The following is a 25,873-nucleotide window of genomic DNA, read 5'->3' as shown; positions in this document are numbered from 1 at the left end:
ATCGGTTTAAAAGCAATTCTTTTACTATAATACTTACAGAAATGTACTTTAAACGACGCAGGTTTGAAAATAAAGTATACATACAACTATACTTAATACATGTTTAGTTTATAAACTTATAATACTATTATAAAACATTTATGAAAAACATAAGCTGGGATCAGTACAGACTTAAAAAATAACACTTGTCTCAAAATTTCAGTTTTCCAAGTTTAACCTACCTGTGGATGGGAAAGCATGTCCAGACTCCATGAACAAATTTTTCCATCAGTAGATATGCTAATCAGATTGTGAGCATTTTGTGTTCCAACAACATTTACACAATATACAGGATGCTAAAGAAAGATGTTAAAAGAAGTTTTCTGGGATTATTTTACCAAAGAAATGAAACCGTTTTTACACTATAATCACAAGTATTCTGTTTCACATCAAAACAGTCTCCTATCTTGATGATATTTTTAATGTGAAGTTTGATGCTATTCTGTTGATAAACAAAATGTTGTCTCAGAAGATAGAAGAGTTTCTAATAAAACAGATTTCCAAAAATACAAAAAAAAAAAAAAAAAAAAAAACTGCCTTCATTCTTGGTGGCTAGATAAGGAACTCATACATCAAAGGAAACACATTCCAAGACTACTCTGATGGACACTACTAAGTATTTAATGGCGAAACAGCACAGGAGTCTAGTGGAAATAAGCTCTTTACTTACTGTGTGTGCAGCAGCTGACAGCGGAGTTCTCTGCACTGGAGTTCTTTTATTGCTACGGTTATCCCACAGCACAATTTGGCCTGAATATGTACCACCAACAACCAGATTTGGATGAAATTTTGCAAACGTAGCAGACATCACAGCTGACTATAAATAAGATTTTTATACTTAAGGTTCAAATGGAAGAAGCTTGTTATAAAAATAATTCTATATCCAAAACATCTTCCCTTTTATTATAAGGTATTAGAGATTATAAAAAAAATTATTTAAAATTTTCATTTTATTTTGGAATATAAAAATATACCTTTAGAATAGCTTTTGCTTAAAAGTCAAAAGTAATGATTATTTGCATAAATGTGTTCAATTTATAAAAAAAGCAAAAAAATTATTTCATGTGCTTACAGTATTAAATCAAAAGACAACTGGCTCTCCATTAGCCTCTAACAGTAATCTGACAACAGAGTATAAGTTATTTGTGATTCAGTTAAGCATTTTTTTCAGAATTATGATTATTATTAAAAGATTATAACTTATGCAACCAGAAAAGGCTTACAAATTCTAACCTTCCACTAAACCCACTTTAAAAATCTGCATCTGTTTCCTGCTTCAAACATATGTTTCTAGTTAAAACTATCTAGTTCCAATTCCTCAGGCCATGTATAAGTAATTCAGTGGGCCAACCATCTAATTGTATATTCAGCAAATAAGTTCCTGAGAAACTCCCTGTAGAAAAGACATTTTATAAAAGATTCCTTTTAAACAATCAATCACAATAACAGAAAATCACAACTGCAAAGGACTTTAGGTGTGATTAAACATAAGAGATGTCAGAAAAGCTACAAAAGGCATATCATGTTGAACTGAGAAGTCCTCAGTTTTCTGTTAACATCTGTTTGCAAATATGGGGTGGTTTAGTAAATGCCAATCCAATGAAATCATCATGTTGACAAGAAAAGAAAAAAGGCACTTGTCTAAATTCATTAATGAGTTCTTAAACTTAGGGAAGACTGTTAAGAGACCATCTTACCTGGCAGTGAAACACATATTCGGGGGTAGTTTTTTTGTATTTCATATTCCATACAAGGGCCACACCATCCGGCTCGTGAGGAGCATCTTCATTGTTATTATAGGAAGCCACGAGTAGCTCTGGATACTGCTCACAAGAATCAAGTGGGAAAAAAAATGCTATGCGTAAGAACTGCCTCACATTCTTAGTTACTCAACTGTTTTTATCAGTTGTTTTGCAAATACAAATACCTAACATTTCCCCAAGAGAGATATCTCTAGAGTTAATGCTCAATGGGATGTTAACACAACTTTAAGTTACTACAATTAGTTATTTAAAATGTTTTAACATTAAAACATTTAATAAAATGTTAAATGTTAATGTTAAAACATTTTATTAGAACATGCTGCAATTTTATCCAAAGGATTCAGTGAGCAACTGAAATCAGTAAACCTGGGTTGTGGCATAAATTCAATCTTGAGTTTTAAATAATGTTTCCAATCCTTTCTTCCAAAGTATATAAAATAAATATGATAACATTAGAACCATCATCCATTATTACCTTAAATGATATATATTGATTTAATTACATTTCCATAATTAAAAGTGTCTATTAATTTTAATTCAGAAATGAGTTAACAGTAACCAATTCTGTTACAATTTACCTGAGATGACCAATCCAAACAACTAACAACACGATGTTTTGACCAACGTTCATCAAAAAATTGTCGATTTAATGACAGTTTAGCACCTGCTTGAATCTCTCTACAGAAAAAGAATAAAACCCAAAAAAAGATGGTGTTATAACTTCTCACTCTTGATCTTAAAGTAATTTAAGTCATCTTAAAGTAATGTTGCTGAAGCCGTAATTTTAGCAATTAAATATTACCCTTCTTTGTCTTCTAAATCTCTTCCGCTGTAGTCAAAGAAGATGTTAATCTGCTCAGAAAGAGCTCTTTCTACAATTCGTGTAGAATGGTCAAAGAAACTTAAAAACTCCTCCGAGTGTAAGATTTGTTGCTTTTCTTCTTCAGTCAGCTCATGAGGGGGAGCTGGAAAACAAATGTTTTCCTGAAGTCTGATTTATGTCCATCAAATCACGTCAACTCACTATCACAGTTTGGATCAGTGAATGCCACACATTTTTTTTCCAACTAGGTTCGCCTCATCGATTTAGAGCATTTTATTCTACCTTAACACATAAATAATTTAAAAAATCTTAATTGGAATCAACAAAATTTTTTAAAGTTAAATTCTTTAAGATACCTTTACTATCATTTTCTTCATCTTTCTTTAAAGTTTTCTCTTCTTCAGGTTCAATAGGTGGTTTAGGAGTCACTACGTCATCTTCTTCCTCTTCATCTAAAAACACAGAGCAGTAACACAAAAATTATTTCTATGAAAATAACTGAACTTCTGAGCAATAGTTCAGAAGGTATCTAACTTCAGATAAAAGCTAAAGATAAACCACTGATAAGACAGAATGAGTAAAAATGATACAAACTTCATCAACACAATTTTAAAGAAAGAAATAAGTGGAACTTCTTGGTGTTTATACATACCTATGTGGCACCTCCAACAGTCATTCCAAATTTTGTAGCTACATAAACTGAAATAAGATATATATGCAACTAGGATAAATTCCTCATGGAAATCTCTAAAAGCTTGCAAGCATTTATCATTCCAGACAGAATAACATGTAACTCCTGCATAGTTTTATGTAGCATGCTGACACATTAATGCTGCAGAATGAAGAAAATCAAATGTCTAAAATAGCCTACAGAGCTGGCTGCTTACTTGTGATCTGAAACCATCAGTGTCTAATGGGTCTTCATATGGCATAAAGATGGCTTACATTAACTCTCAGGTTGCTATTTGAGAGGCAGATTTTAAAGATAATAGCTATGAGACCACATTTTCTATTCTGTCATTTTAAATGCAAGTCTCATTATGTACCGTTGCATGATGTGGCAATAAGCACTTAAAATAATGTTTTATTAACTTGAACAAAAATATATATTGAGATAATATACAATGTTTATAAGAAGACTTTATTACTAAATCTCCTCTCCAAACCAAGAGATACCTTAAAATCACTTACTTTAGAATGTTTTAGAACATACAACTCTGCACTACATACTGGGATAGATTTTCTATGGAGAAAACGGTTATTTTCACTGCCTAAACAGATGTGTCATTTGTCTATAAGGGAATGGCAGCAGGCGTCTACAGCACAGTGCATCTGAAGTAATGAGGGCCTATTCAATAAGGGGACTTGTTAGTTATAGTCATTTCCCCAACCTATGTTCAAAATTATCTAAAGCACACATACATGCTACATACACAAAAGAACTGGTCAAGGATGGGAACCAGCTGCCAAGTCATGGTCCCAGCAGCCAGGCCAGCTGACAAGATAGCAACAACCAGATGGCACTGCCGGGATTGTGTCTTTCTGCTGCAAGGTGGCAAAGGGATGGCACAACATTCTTCCGCTCGGCTGCTTCCAATCCTGTCTCTCCCCAATGGTGAGCCTGTGCAATTACCCACACTCCAGGAGGCCTACAGATAAGCCTTTACCCTGCAAACAAAATGCAGCTTGTAGGCCACACCAGCTGCCAAACCACACACATAGTGTTAGGTTTGGAGAGCTATGAAAATCTTTCTAAGTCTATAGTATAAGCAATAAAAATATAACTGTACCTGTAGGAGAGAAAGCTTTAAATGACACTGTATAATGCACACAATGATACAACCTCCAACTTAATCAAAATGATAATGACGTATGCCAATCCGACATTACTTGAAATTGAGCGATTTTTACGTTCTGACAAGTTTACAGAACTAGGATAAATGGCACGAATGATTTCAATATATGCTCATACTTTTGAACCAAATGGTGAAGGTTAAAATTTTTCCTTTCAAGGGCCTCAATCAGCCACAAAGGAAAACAGTAATCACTGTCTTTTCAGCCAGCCCAACCGCATTTGTCAGCCCTTTCTCCGTCAATGCAGCCAGAGCAATCAACCTGCCAAACATTCAGAATGGAAAAACAATCTGAAAATACAGGGTATAATGCACCTGCCAGTGAAAATGGCCATTTCAAGAAAAGCTAGTGATCTCAGTGACCCTGCTGAGGAGGCGGTGGTGCAAAGGGGAAAGAACACGTAAAAGAATTCTTAGTGATCGCCACTCTCTTGCACATTGACACTTCCTTACAAAGCATGCCAATTACAGCTTTTGTGCTACTTAAAAAAATGAAAGCTTTTTTTGGGCAAAATAATCACACAGAGAAACAGAAAGACAGTACTTCTTTTTAGATGAATTCTCATATACAACAGATTATTAATCTGAAAACAGTATAACTGGTAACAATTCTATACTGTACTACTCAAACATTAGGATGAAATTCTACCATAAAATCACCTGCAGGTGTAATGTAATAAAATAGGTGAATTACTTTTAACTCAGAAGCTGACTTTTAGAATGATATATTTACTTCAATTAAAAATGAAGTCTGAGAATATATATATATGTATATATACCTATACATACATATATATATATATATATGTGTATATATATATATATATATATTCTATTTTCTGCTGTTAGCTATCCTAATCAATTTTGTTTACTAGCAGGGTTTACTGTATGTAAATCCTAAAATCAAAGAGAAGGATTTTGAGATACCCTGGACAGGTCATTCTTGAGCACTGTGAATTATAAATTACAGCCTCCTACCCACATTGTATTTTCCTCCCTCAACTTTGTTGCATTATACGGCTTCTAAGTACCATTTCCAATGACAGGTGTCAAACTCCTGTCATAATGCATATGGTCAGTACTTTAGTGCTAAGTGACCTCATAATCTACATATTTAACAGAAAAGATCTTGTTTATAGACACTCTTTTCCTTTTAAAATTTAAAATGTAGATGAAGTATGTTAGACAGTGATCTATATCTGCCTATTATACGGCATTTGCTATGCTATTTGCCCATATAGTTTACTTGTAGCTGAATGAGGACTTACCATTTAGAGACATGTTTTCAGGATTTTGTTTTAAAGTGAATGTACACAGCTCCCTTACTACATGGATTAAAAACTGATTTAAAAACTGTGATAGGTCAAAAGACTAAGCTAAATAAAATTTCAAGGAACATAAAACAAATGATCTGTTCTTAAAAACTACAAAAAAAAAATATTTCTATTATAAAGTTGGTCTTAGGCAATTATCTATATATACCAAATATTTGACGAAAACGCCCATCAGTAACATCAGATTAGAGAATGTTCCTCTGAACAAATACACTTCTCTTATTAAAAACTAATACAATAGCTACTAAATGACTATTAACATGATCAAAAATATAGTATCATAATTCTGGAAATTTTCTAAGCTAGTCCTTATTACATGATAAACTATAATATATTTAAAACAGAAAAAGAATGCAACAGAGCAAGAAGACTGAAAAATGGGACTGCCATGTCACATCAATTTATTGATGAATATTCATTGCAATATGCTAAGTGGTTAACTCCATGCTTTCTCTGACAGGGAATCTAGGGTTATAAACTGAGCAGTAAAGAATGCATAAAGTAGCAGTTACTTTTAAAATGACAAATCTCTTGTCAATGAATGCTAAGACTAGGTTTAATGAACCATTGAATTTTTACTTTGAGTTAACATCAAAATTGTGATGTATTTTGGTGAGATGGAAAGAAAAGCTGTTCTGTAAATTAAGCTGCACCTAGAAATAACACCAAAGAATGAAATTCCAGTTGTCGAATAATCTGTTACAATGGAGTAGGTTAATCAAAGTTAAATCATCTGTAAAATGGGTGGCTTTTGTTAAGCTGAGGGAAGGAGTCTACAGAGCAAGTTTTCTCATCTATATCTCACATTACATTTAAGAGACATCTGAGTTAAGAATAAGCGACAAAGTATACTTTGAATTATTTTAAAATATTATAACACATTTAACAGGTAATGTGTAACATTCTAGAGAATCCTCACTAAACACTGATACTTTTTAATCTATCACTTATCACGATTAATTCTCATTATGAAGTGAAAAACAAATCCCATCATTAGTGCATTAATGTTATTTAGGAAATACATTTGTTGTCTATAAATTTATTTTGTAGTTTCATTATATCGGTGTGCCCTATTTTAAGATAATTTAATGTCCTATGGAGTATTCCTAAGTTACACAGTAGGTTGATTATTCATGGTACAAAGGAAGTTGCCACCAAGTTCTAAAAATTAGAAAATTTGTTACATATAAAAACATAATTTTCAAAAATTCAACTTATGAATAACTTCACAAAATCTTTCATAAACTATTAGAGGGAGATGCTTTCATCATTAGTTTTAAAATATAAATTAGATATAAATAGTTTTCCTTTAAAAATTTCTAGATCAAAATCATTTGACCCACTTCATTTCAACCCATTTGTCCTTAATCTCATTTACTTACACCTTATTCTTTAAAATCAATATTAAGAGAACCTTATGTCGGGACAAAGCTTCATGAATGGATCAACAGAATCCACTCCTTTTATTATTTTTTTAAATAACATAGAGTGATATGCAAGGTTACTTGGATTTCCTTAATAATTTAGAGCTTCAACAAAGGAAGACATATAGCAGACTTTTTAATCAGGAAATATTTTGAATACAGATCTAATGCTAACTTGGGGGGAAAATAAGAAAGAAGTAAAATTTCAATTATACCATTTAACACAATTTGTCTCTCTACATGGTCTTTCTTATACAAAATTCAGACTTTATCTAGGCAGTAGTGGCATCATTTACATAGATCCTGAGATCTATGATGTCATAAATATTACATTTTTCTCAAGCCATAATTTCAGATATGCTGATTAAAAGTCTTTAAGATTTAGAACAAACGCTTTAATTTTCAATTATATTTACATTCTCACAGATTCTCTAAGGGTTAAATGAATTTATTAAATACCTTATTTATTCCAGAATTTAAAAAAGAAAAATCAATTTTGGACAAGGGTAGTATCAACAAGAAGGCCCACAAATTTAGTCTACCTGGTAAGCGTGGATTACTGATAGATATTGAGATGATGCAATAAAAAAAACTTAGAGCTGTTTACATATAATACTTTTCTATACATTATAAATACTAATTGACGTTTCTGAGGAAAAATATCTGGTTACCAAACCAACACCAAAAGTAATTGTAAAACTCCACACAGATAAGAAATTGGAATAGCGTAAGAACTGCACTTCAGGGGAAATCAAAAGCCACGTTCTGGTTGTGGCCCTAGTATTCACCCACACTGTAAGGACAGGCTTGTCAATTAACTTCCTCAGGCCTCAGTTTCCTCTGATGTAAACAAACTGATTACATTAGGTGACAGGATTTCTTCCTCTTTGAAAATCTGTCTAAAAATAGCAACAAAAAAATTCATCCTGAAAAGGTAGGTAAGAAAAAATAATTCTATTTTCAAAAGAGTTAGACTTCTAAAAGGTAAGGGAAGAAAGTAACTTTTCCAGGAGTTTATCTGTGGGCACCATAAGAAGCTTTTTACCTGCCGAGAGAGAAATTGACTGAGGTCACATGTTCCTAGTCAATTTCATTCACAGTAGGTGCTTTAAGACAGCAAAGCACCTCAGTTCAGAAACAGTGCTACCAACTTACAGAGTAAACTTGAAACCAAGAAGATGGCTAGAATGGGGAAAAAGAAAAACAAAGCAAAAAAACAAAACAAAACAAAACACCCACTGCTTTTTAAAATAATAGATTCAGCCTTAAAAAAAAAAATGGTAGAGTTAAGCCTAACACCAATTTTTATCTTCAATTTAGTAACTCATATTACTTCTGCACTGATTACACTGCCTACCCAAGTTTAATTTACTGTCTGCTACACTCAAATTGTAATTTCAGCAATTCTGTCTCATGGTGAGTTTGGGAATTTGCTACATAATTCTTAAATGGAAACCAACCAGGCTAAGTTTGAGAACCACTGCATTAAAAAAATGGATGAGTACAAGTGCAGTTCAGCACAAAGTGTTTTCATTAAAAAATCTTAATTTCAGCTTTTTTTTCTTTCTTTCTAAAACTTTCTCAAATTGGGAAAAGAAACTTAATATAAGTGCCCTAGACATGAAAATAATTATAATAATACAGAAATGATTTCATTTTTATCAACAGCTCCAAAGGGTAATTAAGGATGGCCCTATGGTAGCAGGATAAGTTTCTCATTCTCCTTCACTTATATAACTCAACTTGAAACAACAACAACAACAAAAATGACTTAGTGCCTTCATATACAGCGCATACTCCATAAAATTGTAGAATAGTGAATACTTGTTAGGTTGCAAATAGGACCTTTATTAATTGTAGTATCTAGGTCTAGTCTGCATAAGAACATTTAAAAGGTAGTACTGCTGATGCAGACATAATCAACAGAAACTAGGCTGAGTTCAAGTATCTTGTCACTTCACCTTCAATAAGATAAGAAAAATTACACATAGCACTATGAAAGATCAAAGCTGTTTATTCATTACTCTTAGACAATTACTATAAAATATTCTCCAGATGCAGATATAAATTTAGCACATTATGGTCATTTTTCATTAAAAAAAGAGAAATGTAACAAAAGGGGAGGTGCTATTTAATAAAACTTTTGTTTCAGTGATACATCTGTACCCACGTCTGTACTGTATTATACTATAAATTGAATTTTTATCATAGGTTACTATTATGAAAAGTAGCAAATGCTGCTTTAGTGGCAGCATGAGAGAGAAAGCACATCTTAGAAACACACTTGGTTTAGAATCTTAGCTACTAGCTACGTGACCCTTGATAAACTATCTCCTTCAGTTTTACCTTCCTCATGTGTAAAAAGAACCAATATTTGGTGAGAGGATTAGCGATAACGTGAAGTACTTACACTATACCTGACATGTAGCACTCTTTGCTGTTAAAATTTTCAGCTATTAAACATAAAGTTTGAAGAACTGTTTACAAATAAATAGCTAAAATAATATATTTGAAAGATGCTAACATGTTCAATTTTGTTCAAAACATTCTGAGGGATACACAGGAACATAAAATAACACCACATTAGTATCTACGTAGTTTGTCACAATGGAATCCAAAGGCTATAAGGAGAATCTATAATGGTTTCGTTTATAGATCTAAGAGCAAATAGAGATTAGAAAATTATATAGTCACATTAAACCAAGAACTGAGACTAATCATACTTTTTCACCAATTTCATCAATAATTATACTGTAGCATTAACACTTGAAAATAACCCATTTTCCAGTAGTTACTTCCAGAGTAAATGCATGAAAATTAATAACCCAAGTAAGCAAAATTATTCTCCACAGTAGATATAAACAATTAATTCCTTCACCAAATATTATGTTCTTACTACATGCCAGGCACTATTCCAGACCAGGTATTACAGCAGCTAAGAAGAAACAGTCCTTATTATGCTCATGGAAAATCTGACAAAGTTTGATGATGCTAAAAGCCTTGCTCCAAATAATTTAAAACTGAAAAGAATACAGTTTATTTTGTGCTTCTGGATCATCAGCCTATCTAACAAATCATGATCTTTCAAATTTTTAATTACTTGCAAAATAAAAATAGGAAAAAGAATTTTGTAAAAATGCCAGTCTTATACAGCTATACATTCAAATTAGTTCAAAGGCAGTAAGTTACATGTTCACACTTAAAAATTTACACACAGGGGCACCAGGGTGGCTTAGTCAGTTAAGCATCTGACTTCGGCTCAGGTCATGATCTCATGGTTCATGGGTTCAAGCCCCACGAAAAACTTAAAAAATAAATAAAAAATAAAAATTTATACACATCTCAAAAATTAGCAATTAAAATGCAAATTTCAAACAGGATATAAAACCATATGTGTATATATATTTGTGTGTGTATATACATATACACAGAATTTTTGAAAAAATAGATCACAGAAAACTGGACATATTAACAGCGGCTATTACACAATGGAATTGTGACATTTCCTCTTTATATCCTTTATACACATAACATTTTTTAATATATAATTTGTAAAATTGGTTTCCATACAACACCCAGTGCTCATCCTACACATAATTAAAAAAAATTTTTTTAACGTTTATTCATTTTTGAGAGACAAGCATGAGCAGAGGAGGGGCAGAAAGAGAGGGAGACACAGAATCCAAAGCAGACTCCAGGCTCTGAAATGTCAGCAAAGAGCGGACACAGGGCTTGAACTCACAAACCATAAGGTCATGACCTGAGCCAAAGTCGGACACTTGACCGACTGAGCCAACCAGGCACCCTATATATATATTTTTAACTGAAGTGTAATTGTCACAAATATCCTATTAGTTTCAGGTATACATCATAGTGATCTAATATTTTTATACACTACAAAATGACCCCAACAATAAGTCTAGTTACCATCTGTCACTATATGAAGTTATAATATTGAGTATATTCTCTATGCAGTATATTATATTCCCATGACTCATTTATTTTATAACTGGTAGTTTGTACCTCTTAATCCCCTTCACTTATTTCACCCACCCCCAACATCTGTCCCCTCTGGTAACCAACAGTTTGCTTCCTGTATCTATGAGTCTGTTTGGGTTCTGTTTCAGGTTTTTTATTGTGTTTTAGACTCCACATACAAGCGCAAACATACAGTAACTTTCTCTTATTTCACTTAGCATAATACCTTCTAGGTCCATCCACGTTGTCACAAAAGACAAGAGCTCATTATTTTTATGGCTGAGTAATATTCCATTGTATATATACACACTACATCTTCTTTACCCACTCATCTATAGATGTACACTTAGGTTGCTTCCATATTTTGGACTATTGTAAACAATGCTGCAATGAACATAAGGGTGCATATAATGTTCAAATTGGTGTTTTCATTTTCTTCTGATAAATACCCAGAGTGGAACTGCTGGATCATATGGTGACTCCATTTTTAAGTTTTTGACAAACTTCCACACTGTTTTCTAGAGTGGCTGCACCAAGTTACATTCCCACCAATAGTGTACAAAGGTTCCCTTTTCTCCACATGCTCACCCAACATCTGTTATTTTTTGTCTTTTTGATTCTACCCAATATGACAGGTGTGAGGTGATATCTCACTGTAGTTTTGATTTGCACTTCCCTGATGACTAGTGACGTTGAACATCTTTTCATGTGTCTATTGGCCATCTGTATGTCTTCTTTGGAAAGAGGTCTATTCAAGTCCTCTGCCCATTTTTTAATTGAGTTTATTTTTATATTGTCTAAGTTCTTTATATATTTTGGATATTAACCCCTATTCAGATGTATGATTTGTTAATTTCTTTTCCCATTCGATAGGTCACCTCTTTGGTTGATGGTTTCACAAAAACTTTTTAGTTTAACGTAATCCCATTTGCTTATTCTACTTTTTGCTGCCCTTGCCTGAGGAAACTGGTCTAAAAAAATATGGCTAAGACTGATGTCAAAGAACTTACTGTCTATGTTTTCTTCCAGTCCAGGAGTTTTATGGTTTCAGGTCTTATACTGAAATCTTTAATCCATTTTGAATTTATTTTTGTGTATGATGAAAGATAGTATCCTAGTTTCATTCTCTGTATTTTCTAAATTCTCTATGATATACTACTGTAATAATGAGAAAAAAAATTATTTTAAAAAAACAAGGAACTCTTCACTTAAACTCAATTTAAGTCTACTATGATGGCACTGACCAAAATTGCTTCAGAATGCTTTACATTTCAAACATTCCAAGATGCATTTCATAATTATGATGGAATAACTAAAAATAAATCTCCAAATTATTAGATGAAGAAAGACAGCCTAATATACTTTTTAAATGAGTCACTGTGCCCTAATTTTGGTTATTTTGCTCACTTTTTGAGTTAACATATCTAATAATGTAGCTTCAGAGAGACATTAAAATACTTGAATATACTAATTAATAAAATATTATTTTCCAGAAATTATGGAATCCTGCAGTATTAGTATTCTCCATACTGATAGTTCAACACTTTATCTTTCCTTTTTTAAGTTGCTTATGTCTTTAGTTTACCATCAGTGGCTTTTTTTTCTAGTAAGATGAGGATTTTTCCACCTGTGAAAGCAATCTTACCAATCAATGGAGCAACAGAACTGAAAAAACGTATCCATAGAAATGAACATTTGCATGATCAAGTAAAAAAAAAACTACTTACGATAAAAATGTTACCCTGATTTCCTCAAATTTTTCCAAGCGTAATAGTATGGTTTTTTGGGGAACAAGAGGAAAGTCAACAAAAAAGTTTAAGGTATTTATTTCATTTCCATCCTTAGTGGGCAGGGAAAGGAGAGTTGTTAAAAAGTGCATGGGATAATCTACTATTAAATTAAAAAAAAGACCTAAACAGGTATATCCTAATACCTTTTGAGGTATATATAAACATGAAAATTTAAAGATTTTCTTTGGTAATAGCCAGAGGTTTCAAGAATTTTTTTCTCCTTTTTGTTTACTTGTATTTTCTAGACTTTCTGAAGTGAATATTACTTTTGTTTCTCCTTCAGGGAGAAATACAGCAATGCAACTAAAATTTTAAAAATTTGATAAATAACATTTTCATGTTTGATATTCCATTGTTAAATAGGAATCTTCCTGGCCAAAGAGAAAAAAATGTTCCTTATGCACAGATTGCTAAATGGAAAATTTATTACGGGACCACAATCCAAAATATCAACAACTCTAAAATCCATAACTCATTTGGTGGTAAACCCTGACCACAGATAAAGCTATTTACAATTATTATTTATCTTACTTAGTTTGAACAGTCATATCTTCTGCTGCCAAAATATTAATGTCCAAGATGCTGCTGGAGTATTTACTTATGGTACATCTACTTTACTAGTAACTTTTCCAAAATCTGACACATTCTGAATTTGAATACATATATGGCTTCAAAGGTTTCAGATAAGAAACTGTGGATCTTATGTAAACCTCTTTTATTTGTGACATAAATTTATTAGCCTCACTGGAAAACATAAGAACTAGCATATTAACTTCATGCTTGAATCATTAACTATCTGATGAGATTTTAAAAATTAGTCCCTAATGTAAAAAAGGTAACTCCTTCTGGTTTAAGAATCAAAGGACTCCACATTCAATGTCTGTGTATACTTCTCTCCATTATGCACAGATTAAAGATTGCTTATAAACTCAATATAATTGAGCCCTTAGATCACAAAAGAAAAAGTTTAAGAATTAGGTCTAGATTTGTTCATTAATACGAATAACAATGATAGCATATCATAATATACATGCTCTACAGAAAATAATTTACATGGTTTCATTTACTATGCGATATACTATTTTAGAGGATTATGCTCAGTGACAGAGAAATAGATTGCTAACCTTTTCTGCTTCTAAAACAGCACATATCAATGACAAAATGAGGACTAAAAAACTCAAGTTTATGCCAATAAAATTAAAAACCATAATCACAGCTTATAGTTTTATTAACTTCTAGAAGTTTTAAAACTCTAAGAAACAAATACATCAATACAGAAACCTTAATGTATTAGTTTCATATTTCCCTAAGAAAATATGCCCCCCCCCAAAAAAAAAAGGAAGAGAAAAAAAAGAAAGAATCCATTTATTCAATATGGAAGCTTAATGCCCATCATATTAAAGATAGATATTCACCTTCTTTGGGCTGAGCCATAACTGGAGTCTGAGTTTCCTTTGTATATGTGACGATTTCTCGAGGAGGAAAGTCAACTTGTGTAATTTTAGCCATTCCAAGTTTAATAGGTCCTCGTCTAAATAAAGACAAATGTTTTTAAATACAAGAAATGAAACATTTTGTCTACATCAAATCATGTTATTTTGGAAAATTAAGAATTAAACATTATGTATCCAACACTGTAATTTAAAACCCTGTTTTATTCAAGAAATTTTAGATGAACAATGAATTGGCTTCATTTTAAGAAAAGAAATTTAGAAGGCAGCAAAAACAAAGATATTTCTGAATCATTCATTTATTTTTCACCTTGAAATGGAAAATAATTTAGTTTCTTAGAGCAAATGTGTGCATAATAGAGTAAGAGGATAGGAATTTCAGAGTGGACTGCTAAATATTGTTGGTTATAAGAAATGCTCTTAGCAGGAGGATAGGAATCTTGACTTTTCTGAAGAGTCAGGTATACAGACCTCACTCAGTCCACATTTCATTTCCTTCACCATTAGGAGACTTCAGCTTTAAGAATGGAAAATAAGTTCCTCTTGAAAGCCTTTTTTCTACTTTGCAGAAATTGAGAATCATAAAGTCAATTTAAATTAAAAATTTTAAATCTCTAATCCCTGCATGTGTGATTCACACATGGACAAACTATAGTACAGACTGTCTATACTTGAACTAAAGTAACAGGTATTTTGAACACCATAAAACTACTAAAGTCAACTTCTGTTTTAAACAGAGGGAATACATTCTTTTTTGATAAACAAAAGAAGAGAACTGTAACTGAGGAAAATGGATCAAATAAAAAATACCTTTTTTTTTGGTTTATTAGAATATCTAAATTCTAAATCAAATAATGTGGTATGCTTACAAACTCCCAAAGAAATTCTCAATTATAAGACTGTCTTAAAAGAACATCTAATAAAAGCACTGCTGTAACTTCCAGAATATCAAGCAGGGTATGTATGCACACATACATACATACACACACAGGGTACATATACACACATACATACATACACACCCATGAATATATATATATGTACATATATATGTAATATAGTAACTTTTCTTATAAAACATCATTTTCAAAATCTTGTACAAAAAAATAAAATGAGTACATTAAATGGATTAATTTTCTGTAAGGTTCCAAATGTGGGCCATAATAAATTTTTAATGTGTTTTCCACTTTAGGAATATCTTAGCTTCAAAGGGAAAAAAGTGCATAATCAAAGAATTAAGTGGGAAAATTTACTCTGACTTTAGACATAATTCCAAAAGGTGTTGGTCATGTGTTTTAGAAGGTACAAATTATCAGTGTAAAACAACTATCTGAGTAAGGAACAATGGCATCTATAAACATTTATAATTTGACTAGAATAACTAAATGAGTGAATGAATGAATTAATGAATAAATCAATACAATCTGGGGCCATGGTGTAGATGACCAACAGCTCTGTTCCTCTTGAAACCTTCTAAGGAAGGAATCATCAGGAAATATTAATATAGGAAAATAAATTAATATTCATATCTAGTAACCCAGAAAAGTTTCAATTGTATGTAGAACATATATCAGAAAAAATCTGGGAAGTTTGTAACACAGCTTAGAAAATTTTACATCAAAAACACAGAAATAAAAAAAAGGACTTTGGAACTTAAACAGGTAAACTTAGGGTACCTAAAAAATCATATACATAAAATATTTCTTTCACTAATGATAGAGGATAAATGAGGTGTCACAGTAAAATATTAACTCTTTCCCTAACTGTATAATGTACATTAGAAATTTAAGTAAAATTAGGACAGTTTCACAAAGAATCAAATTAACTATAAAAGAGGGAAGGTAAAAAATCTATTCAATACCCCAAATCGGAATCTGAGTGAAGCTGAAGAACTGATGGATCTGTATCCCAATGCAGCGTCCTAAATGGTTGTAGGACAACCATGAAGCGTTAGCAAAAAAGGCCATACGTTAGTCAAGCAAACACATTCTATGAATAGGTAAGCTAAAATACTGTTCACAATTAAAAACCACATGTTCTGGTTAGTATGAAAAAAACACCAGGTATCACTCAATGCTTAGTGCATGCCATAAGCATAATGTAGTTAAAGATGCAAACATACAACCCAGAATAGTTAAAGGCAGTATTTTGAGACTACAGGAAACTAGTATTGCATAATAATGGACAAGAACAGCCAAAGCATACAACACAAATAATATATTATTTTTGGATATCAAGTTAGGCTATAAAAATAGCCAAACTTTTAATTTTCTTAATTAAAAAAACATTAGTAAAAACATCTTAGTTAATATATTATAATCTTGCCCAAAGCATTAAATGTGTGCAGGAAATTGTCATATTGGTAAAGGAAATGAATCAACACATAAGCCTTTTGGTAAGAAAACCAAAGACTGTTCCACTGGGATACAAAAAAGCTAAAGTTTCCAAAATGTGACCCCTATGTAATTTATGGGTTAAGCACTGCCTTGGGCTTACATGTCATCTGCTTTAGAAAGCAACTAAAGATTTCTGTCTCTAGGAAAAGATAAATTTTTCCATGAAAAGTGTTTTATGTTCAAAGGACTTACCTAAATAAACTTCTAAAGAATATTAATTCTAAATAAATATTTGGTTGTGTTTTAGCCTTGCCTACTGGATAAATAACTTACATGGGACCTTCTCCACTTAAGCCAAATCTTATATGACTAAAACAAAAGGTACTTTATCACACTGGCATTCTTAACAGTATATAAGATAATTAGGTATAGTACTATATGATGCTCATAGTCCTTTATAAAAAAGTTAAGCACAATATATTCAGTACTACCATTTTTGTCAAATGTTTCTCATTTATATAAAGCTCTCACATATAACTAAGATAGCTATAATATTTAAATACAACAAATCATTTCTATACTTTACTTCCTATATAATTTATCAATAAAAACTTTCAGATGAATTGAGCTAGAGAAATTCTTCATATTAAAAATATAAAGAAAGATTCTGGGATTTAAACAGGATTGTGTACAATGTATGTAAAGGTCACTCTGAAGATCTACTTTGTACTAAAAGCAATGAACAGCAACAAACTTAGGCTTTGTTGAATCAGAGGGGGTTCTATGAGCTGCTCTCCAAGGAATGTTCTGTCCACAGCCTTTACATTATATGAGAGGGATAACTGTTATCAGTGACATACAGCTCCTTATTGAGGATGCCATTTAAGTCTAAAATTAAGAAAAACTTTGCCTCAAAATACAGCCATTACTGAAAATACATTGTATAACATACAGAATTATATTAAAGGCATCAATAGACATATAAAGTGAAATTCCAACATAATCTAAAAGCCTGAAAGAAAAACTCATCAAGAATGGAAAAAGGAACACAAAGTATGGATTACCCAACTGAGTAACTGTCAGCAAAATTTTAGAGATAAGTGCTAAGAGAACTAGAAACTTAATGAAATGCAACTCCAAATCTACAAAGTTAGAGAGAGAACACTTTTCATGGCCTTTTATATTTATATTTATTCGTAAATTATAACCAGGCCCAACAGAAATTTTTGGCATTTAGAAATAGTGATTCAGATATGTCTTAATACCATACTTGGTAATGTCTAATATATCTTTTCCTACTTCTTGAGTGTACTAATCTTGGACGTCTTGCCAAGTAAGTGCAGAGGTTCATACATTTCACACATCTTCATGTATCTTTCCGTTGATACTTTTTATTCTCTTCGTTTTTTCATTACCAACATGCCTGCTCAGTTCAAGTTCATTCTGTTTCATTCTCAGATCTTAGCATTCTTTTCAAACAGATTTTTTTTTAATGTTTTATTTATTCTTGAGAGAGAAAGAGAGAGAGAGGCAGACAGACAGAGGATGAGTGAGGGAGGGGCAGAGCGAGAGAGGGACACAGAATCTGAAGCAGGCTCCAGGCTCTGAGCTGTCAACACAGAGCCTGTTGGGGCTCAAACTCACAAGCTGTAACATCATGACCTGAGCCAAAGTCAGATGCTCAACCAGCTGAGCCACCCAGGCGCCCCTTAGCATTCTTTTTAAAAGCCATGTATTTAGAAATGCTATTATTTCACTGCCAATAGCACCAATTAATCAACAAGATTAACTATCTCTCTACTATGGAATCTGGAGATGATGCAGAATTCATAGTTTTTACTCTTGTATGTATACATATATACATAAAAAAGAACATACACAGCTCTCTTGAAAATTAATGATTAAAACTGAGTCTGTGCTCTCAAAGTAGACAATGTATGTAGTAAGATTAAAAAGATAACAAGGTCATCTCACTCAAAAAGAGGAATTTTTTTCCTCCTGTTAAACTTCAAAGAAACTAAATTTTATATTCATTATCTAATAAGAACAAATGCCTCTGAAGATATTTAAGTACCTATTTTCTTGTTTTATTACTTACCATTAAAAACCTATACTTTAAACTTAAACACAAGTTAGCACACTATGCTTAGAACTTTTCAGTACAGTGAATATCTTAAAATTAATGATGTAATCACTAGAATGTAAGTTCCATGAAGGCAAGGGCCATGAATATTTTATTTTCTGTGGTAACCTATACAGTATTTAACATTAAATTGGCAATTTGATAAATGTGTTCCATATACAAATAAATATTTTTCTTATCAGCGTTTGCTTCCTATACCAATTCACAGTATTTCAATGGTCTCTAATAAATTCTAAGTTTCCCAGTGAAACTCAGAAGGATATGTTCTTCTTTTTTTTAATATATTTTTTGACGTTTGTTTATTTATTTTGAGAAAGAGAGAAACGAGGGGAGGGGCAGAGAGGGGGCGGGAGGAGAGAATCTCAAGCAGACTCTGCAATGTCAGCACAGAGCCTGATGTGGGGCTTGAACTCACGAACTGTAAGATCATGACCTGAGCCGAAATCCAGTGTCAGATGCTTAACCAACTGAGCTACCCAGCTGTCCCATCAGGAGGACATGCTCTAATTCAAATTTAAAAAACCAAGTAGATGTCATATAGTAGTTTTGAAAGCAAACTTGCTAATACTCCATTTAAAATTATCTTTCTACTCCTATTCAAAATCAAGAACAGGGAGTGCAAAATGAACAAAGTATAATATCTACATAATAATAATGTATAATGAAATAAACAAATTAATAAATATAATAATTCTTTGGGTAAATATTTGTATTACAAGAATGTTGTAGAAGGGGAAAAAAAGCCTTCTCTTGAAAATACCACTTGCTGGGGCGACTGGATGGCTCAATCAGCTAAGCATCTGACTCTTGATTTTGCTCAGGTCATGATCTCACAGTTGTGAGATCAAGCCCCAAACTGGGCTCTGTGCTGGGCATGGAACCTGCTTAGGATTCTCTCTCTCCCTCTTGCTCTAGCCCTCCCCTGCTCGTGCAGAGGCTCCCGAAAGAAAGAAAGAGAAAGAAAGAGAGAGAGAGAGAGAGAAAGAGAAAGAAAGAAAATACCACTTGCTTATTACAAAAAGAATATTAATACATTTGTATAAAAGTACAGAAGTATGAAACAAATTTAGCCTTAAAAATGAATGTAGACTAAATAAATTTAGTCTTTATAATATATACTATTTTATAAGGTACTATTATTTCTAAAAAAAAGTTCTGACTTTTCTTAAATGATAATTATAACATTTACCTCAAATGACAGTATAGCTTAGATTTGTAATTTCAGTTCTATTTATAAAACAGTTTTGGAAAACACAGCTCAAATACAAACTGGTGAGACTTTTGTGTTCTCTAATTGTTAACGATAACCCGATTATTCAGGAATTAATTAAAATACTGAGTTTAATACCCAGTTCCTTGCTTCTTTTTTCTTGCCTGCTTTTTTGATACTCATTATTTATTTATAACCTTAATCAGAGGAACTCAGGCACAAAGAAGATAGAACTTCTCATGTTTATTTCTTATTAAACGGTGTGTTAAGAAATTGCTCGGAGGAGGACATTTAACTTCCTGCCCAAAATAAGGATTCTGAATAAAGATTTTAACTATGTTTAATCTCATTCCAGCTCTCACAAGGAGTCAAAAAGCACGATGCTGTTTTTCCTTTTATTTTTTTTTTAATGTTTATTTATTGAGGGGGCAGAGAGAGAGAGAGAGACAGACAGACAGACAGACAGACAGACAGAGAATCCCAAGCAGGCTCCATGCTCAGCACAGAGCCTGACACAGGGCTTGGTCTCACAACTGAGATCATGACCTGAGCTAAAATCAAGAGTCGGGTGTTTAACTGACTGAGCCACCCAGGCACCTCAATCCTGTTTTTAAAAGACATGTTGTTAGTGTGACAGAAAGGAATAATAATACTTTCCTTGATACAATCTTTGGAAAGAAGTGAAATCTTACTGAACTTTGGAAAAGCAAGTCTCAACATGTGTGCAGGATCCTAAAACAAACATGAAATACAGTTTACAAGGAAGACGTGAGTACAGAAAAACTTGGGGGTAAACGTTTATTAAGTGAGGTATAACTGACATATAACACTATATTAATTTCAGGTATGTAAAATAATGATTTGATATTTGTATATATTGTGAAATGATCGCCATAATTCTAGTTAACATCTATCATCATACATAGTATTTTTCTTGTGATGAGAACTTTTAAGATCTACTCTCTCAGCAATCTTCAAATATGCAATACAGTATTATTAACTGTAGTGATTATGCTGTACATTACATTCCCATGACTTATTTGATAACAGCAAGTTTGTACCCTTTGAGCCTCTTCACCCATTTCGACTGTCCCCTATCCACTACCTCTGGCAACCACCAATCTGTTCTCTTTAACTACGGCTTGGATTTTTTTTTGGGGGGGGGGGGGGGCGGGGAGGTCTTAGATTGCATACATAAGTGACATAATTCAATATTTGTCTTTCACTTATTTCATTTTGCATGAAATTTCATTTTGTATTTCATTTTGCCCTTGGGACAGTAAACGCTCTTTTTTTAAATTTGTTTTTAATGTCTATTTATTTTTGAGAGAGAGAGAGAGAGAGAGACAGAGTGAGGGGGGGGAAGGGGCAGAGAGAGAGGGAGACACAGAATCCAAAGCAGGCTCCAGGCTCTGAGCTGTCAGCACAGAGTCCGACACAGGGCTCAAACTCATGGACTACAAGATCATGACCTGAGCTGAAGTCTGATGCTTAACTGACTGAGCCACCCAGGCACCCCAGGACAGTAAACACTCTTAATGTTTCCTTAGCAGTTATCTCTATTTGATATTTTATGCACTATTATTTTCTATCCCAATTAGAACTAGTGACTCAATAGAACACAACTGAAATGTTTAAGTGAATTCTTTAGATTTTCAATTACTGAATGGAGAATTAAGCACATTTATAAACTATTTCACACTATATTTATACTATTATATTTATACTATTTTATATTATCATACACTATTTACACTACTTATACACTATTTACATTTTTCATATATATTATATATACAAAACCTTTACACAATAACTCATGCAGTAGGCTTAGACATAAAAAAATTAAATGAATTAAAACTCTATTTTCAATATAAAACACCATAAAATCAGTCTGATTTAATCAATGGGGACAATTAAAATACTATTAAAAAAATTTCCCCCAATTTATAACAAATAACTTCTATGACAATTTAGATTTCAAAATGTTAGGTTCAACACAACTATTTAGAATCCCTCTAAGGCATCAATGGTATCTGGGCACTAAATGCATTCTATCATTAAAATATTTAAAAAAATTTACTGTACCTAGATCCCACTGCGCCATCTCCAGAGTCTTGGCTTCCAGCTTCACTTGGTGTGCTCACAGATTTGGAGGATGGAGACATAGGAGGAGGGACTAAATAGTGAAATAGACAGGTATCCGCTGTTACTACACGGAGAGGTTGCTCAGCTTATGACGTTTCAAAAGTAATTTAACATGAAGTAATTAACAAAAAAGAAAAAATGGCAAACCAAAAAACAAAAATACATGAATGAAAATGAACAGTAGAAAGAAGAGGAAAAAGACAAAGTTAACAATGCATGCTGACGATTCATGCAATTTCTCTGGCAAAATGCATTTGGGCTTTATATTAAAAAAAAAAAAGCAAGATTATGAAAGGATGCATCTTCATCCCAGCCAACACCAAATGTGGGCACTAATTTTCAAAGGAGAGCATTCCTTCTCCCCCAACTTCTCACTTTTAAGATCACCAGATTATAAATATTATTTATAATTGCTGTCAAAATCAAAACTCTGAAATATTCTTCAGAAGTCATTTGCTTTCTGATTTTCTGATATTTCAAAATGTTATTTTTTGTCTAACAACTTTTTATTTTAGGAATTAATGCCTTAAATGATTTCATTTCCCCCTCCCCCGCCCCAACAAGAAAAGGGGCCAATTTAGAGAAATGACTACAGCTAAAGGAATGGCTCCTTTAAAATGTCCATTAGTTTCCAGCAATTTGGGTGAAAAATGCAAACAGGCCATAAAATAGCATGCCTTCTAGACATGATGCATAACATAAAGTGATGCATGCAACTTAAACAAGGCAAGACTTATGATAACTTCCTTACCCCAGTATTCAGAAAAAACTGAAGTGTACAAACAAAGATACAGACACCCAAAATATTCTTAATCCCTTCTTATAGAAAAATACACATTTTTCATAGTATATAAAACAAACAGCAAATGCTTTCCCCTAAATCATCACTCTTAACATTATATACCAACAATTAAACGTGCAAATTTCATGCTATTACGTTTGTAAAACATTTTGATTACCATTGCAGGAAGTATAGGAGGATCATCACTGCCATCTTCTGGTTAAATTTTACCATAAATGTCCCCCATCCCAAGTATCTTTTTAAAATAATTTTTCAGTATACAATATTAAGTGACTAACACATTTTATGTTGAGCTGCAAGCTGCTGTTTTAATAGTGTATTGAAAAGAAGGTGAGTTCCTAGTTATAAAGGAACTAATCTAAAGAAGTATATATTTAATTAAAAATCTGTTTTGGGGATAGTTGCATTCACTGAATCCTTGAAATTATGTTTAATTGTTTATACATGATACAATAAAAAAGGGGGTTTGCTAATCTAACAAAATGTACAAGTACAGTATGATGAATTACATTGTTTCTGTAACGTAAGCTCTACACCCAATGTGGGGCTTGAACTCATGACCCCAAGACCAAGAGTTGCATGCTCTACCAACTGAGCTAGCCGGCTGCCCCTACGATGAATTACATCTTAAACACAGGTACAAAACTAACCATCCCTATGTTTTCAATGGTAAATTCTATTGGTAACCAATAGTAAGATTAGAAGGGGAAAAAATCATAGCTAGAAGGTTTCCCAAGACATAGTGGTTAATTCTCGCTTAAAATCAAATGTTTCTAACTTTGTGATTAAATCTCTCAGAAACAATGAAAAACCAGGTCACCTTCATATAGTTTACAGGTGGATGGCACTGTGCTAGGTGCTGCGTGTACAACTCAAAGCAGCTAAACATGATCTGTATCTGAAATAAAGGAATATCAATGTCCCCTAACTTCACTTAGATCACATTTCCTCATCTTTTTGTATATCTCTCAATGTGAGGCTTCCCCTAGTCTAAATCCCAACAGGAATAAATACAGGAATAAATAGTATCTAACAGGGGCTTGCCAACTATGCTGTAAAGCACAAATATGTTTATTTTAGTGAGACACCATGATTTTTTCATATTAAAGATTTTTAAAGAAGAAATGTTGTATTCTTTAAGTTACATACTTCATGCTTAGGAAAATAATTTGTCTAGGTATACATATTGCAAAGATTGGAGGAAAACAGTAATATTTCTATCAACCTATTTGTGGTGAACTATAAAATTCTTTTGCAGTTTAATATGGTTACCATATTTGTTACCCTTTCTGATGACTGTTAAGTATCAGTGACTCCACTCAATAAATTCAACAGTATCATACTGGTTAAGACTACACTATAAAAAAATGTTACCTCAAGTTCTTTATGGAAACAAGTTAAAAAGTAATTATACACAAAATAAATACACTAACCTAGCCATTTAAAGTGTCAGAGGTAAAAGTTTCCCAAATAAAAAATAAATTACAGGGGTGATGCTACCAAATTACCATAGTTTATTAGACAGAAGCAAAATTAATTGCCACGACATCAAATTTGTAATTCAATAAAAATCTCCATCCTAGAACTATATTATTTCTCACAAAAGGTATTTTTCAAGCAACCTATGGAGAGGACTCATTAAAGACTCAAAATTATTATCTGGCTCACCAACTTCATCTTGCAATAATAAATAATGTATACTACAGAAGGGACAAGCCTAGAAAAAGAAAATTACCATTATTGAAAAAGGAGTAATATTAACAGAAAAAGGGGAATGATAATGTTATTTGGTCACTACCATATTTCAACCTAATTAGTCTAAAAAATCAAAGACTACAGCAATTGCACAACAAGGCAACGCCTCCATACTCCCAGATTCAACAACCTCCCAAGAACAAACAGCATGTATTCAAGGAGGTTAAAAAAACAAAAAAACAAAAAACACCTCTGAACTCAGTCCCTCAAATCTCAAGACTCAACTCTAGAATTCATTTGCAAAGATGGTTTAACAGTCCAATCAGCTTTGAAAATAACAAAAGCCATTACTAATTAGCTTTTGCCAAATATCAGAGATATAATGTTTAGTAAGAACAGTGATTGAATCACATTACTAGATTTAACATTACCATATGTCAATGTTTAACAAGTTCAAGCTTCTTAGAAGTCTAGAGCAAAGATCCTACTTCCTTTTTTGAAAACCAGGGGAGATACATGGAGTAAACTGGTAAACAAATCTGCACCATGGCCTTCACTGATCACTTAAGTAGTATTGAAAGACTGTGACTTTTGGGGCGCCTGGGTGGCGCAGTCAGTTAAGCGTCCGACTTCAGCCAGGTCACGATCTCGCGGTCCGGGAGTCCGAGCCCTGCGTCAGGCTCTGGGCTGATGGCTCAGAGCCTGGAGCCTGGTTCCGATTCTGTGTCTCTCTCTCTCTCTCTGCCCCTCCCCCGTTCATGCTCTGTCTCTCTCTGTCCCAAAAATAAATAAACGTTGAAAAAAAAATTAAAAAAAAAAAAAAAGAAAGACTGTGACTTTTTAAATTCTCTAGAACAAAAACCCAATCAAGAAGGCCTTTCCTGCCAGTTTAGATCTTGGCCTTCCAAGGATGTAAAATTAACACTGCTGCCTTTGGCACACAAAGAAACAACCAGACTATTTTTAAATGAGAAGGGAACTAGGAATGCACCTAGATTTACAATTAGACTTAAGTTTGAGTTGACAACTCAGAACCACACAAGTCTCAAGAGATGAAGGATGATGCATAGCCCAATTATTTCTC

The 25,873-nt window shown here is 32.7% G+C and overlaps 1 protein-coding gene across 7 annotated transcripts in view; it reads right to left on the bottom strand.

Moving 5' to 3' along the window:
- Positions 1–25,873, bottom strand: part of DYNC1I2 (dynein cytoplasmic 1 intermediate chain 2) — a 57,805-nt gene that overhangs the window by 20,219 nt on the left and 11,713 nt on the right. For 4 of the 7 annotated variants that reach the window (XM_053215274.1, XM_015086197.3, XM_053215276.1 and 1 more), the window contains exons 4-12: positions 22,233–22,323; positions 16,317–16,376; positions 14,420–14,535; positions 2,982–3,077; positions 2,605–2,767; positions 2,381–2,480; positions 1,737–1,862; positions 710–856; positions 222–335 (exon numbers count right to left, since the gene is read on the bottom strand). In XM_053215274.1, coding sequence (XP_053071249.1) covers positions 222–335; positions 710–856; positions 1,737–1,862; positions 2,381–2,480; positions 2,605–2,767; positions 2,982–3,077; positions 14,420–14,535; positions 16,317–16,376; positions 22,233–22,323 — 1,013 coding nt within the window. The remainder of the gene's footprint in view (positions 1–221; positions 336–709; positions 857–1,736; positions 1,863–2,380; positions 2,481–2,604; positions 2,768–2,981; positions 3,078–14,419; positions 14,536–16,316; positions 16,377–22,232; positions 22,324–25,873) is intronic. The other 3 variants (XM_053215277.1, XM_027055503.2, XM_053215278.1) reach the window with 1 other exon arrangement.

This window comes from Acinonyx jubatus, chromosome C1 (genome assembly GCF_027475565.1).
Source record: "Acinonyx jubatus isolate Ajub_Pintada_27869175 chromosome C1, VMU_Ajub_asm_v1.0, whole genome shotgun sequence".
In the NCBI taxonomy this organism is placed as follows: domain Eukaryota; kingdom Metazoa; phylum Chordata; class Mammalia; order Carnivora; family Felidae; genus Acinonyx; species Acinonyx jubatus.
This window is presented reverse-complemented; position numbering and strand designations above follow the sequence as displayed.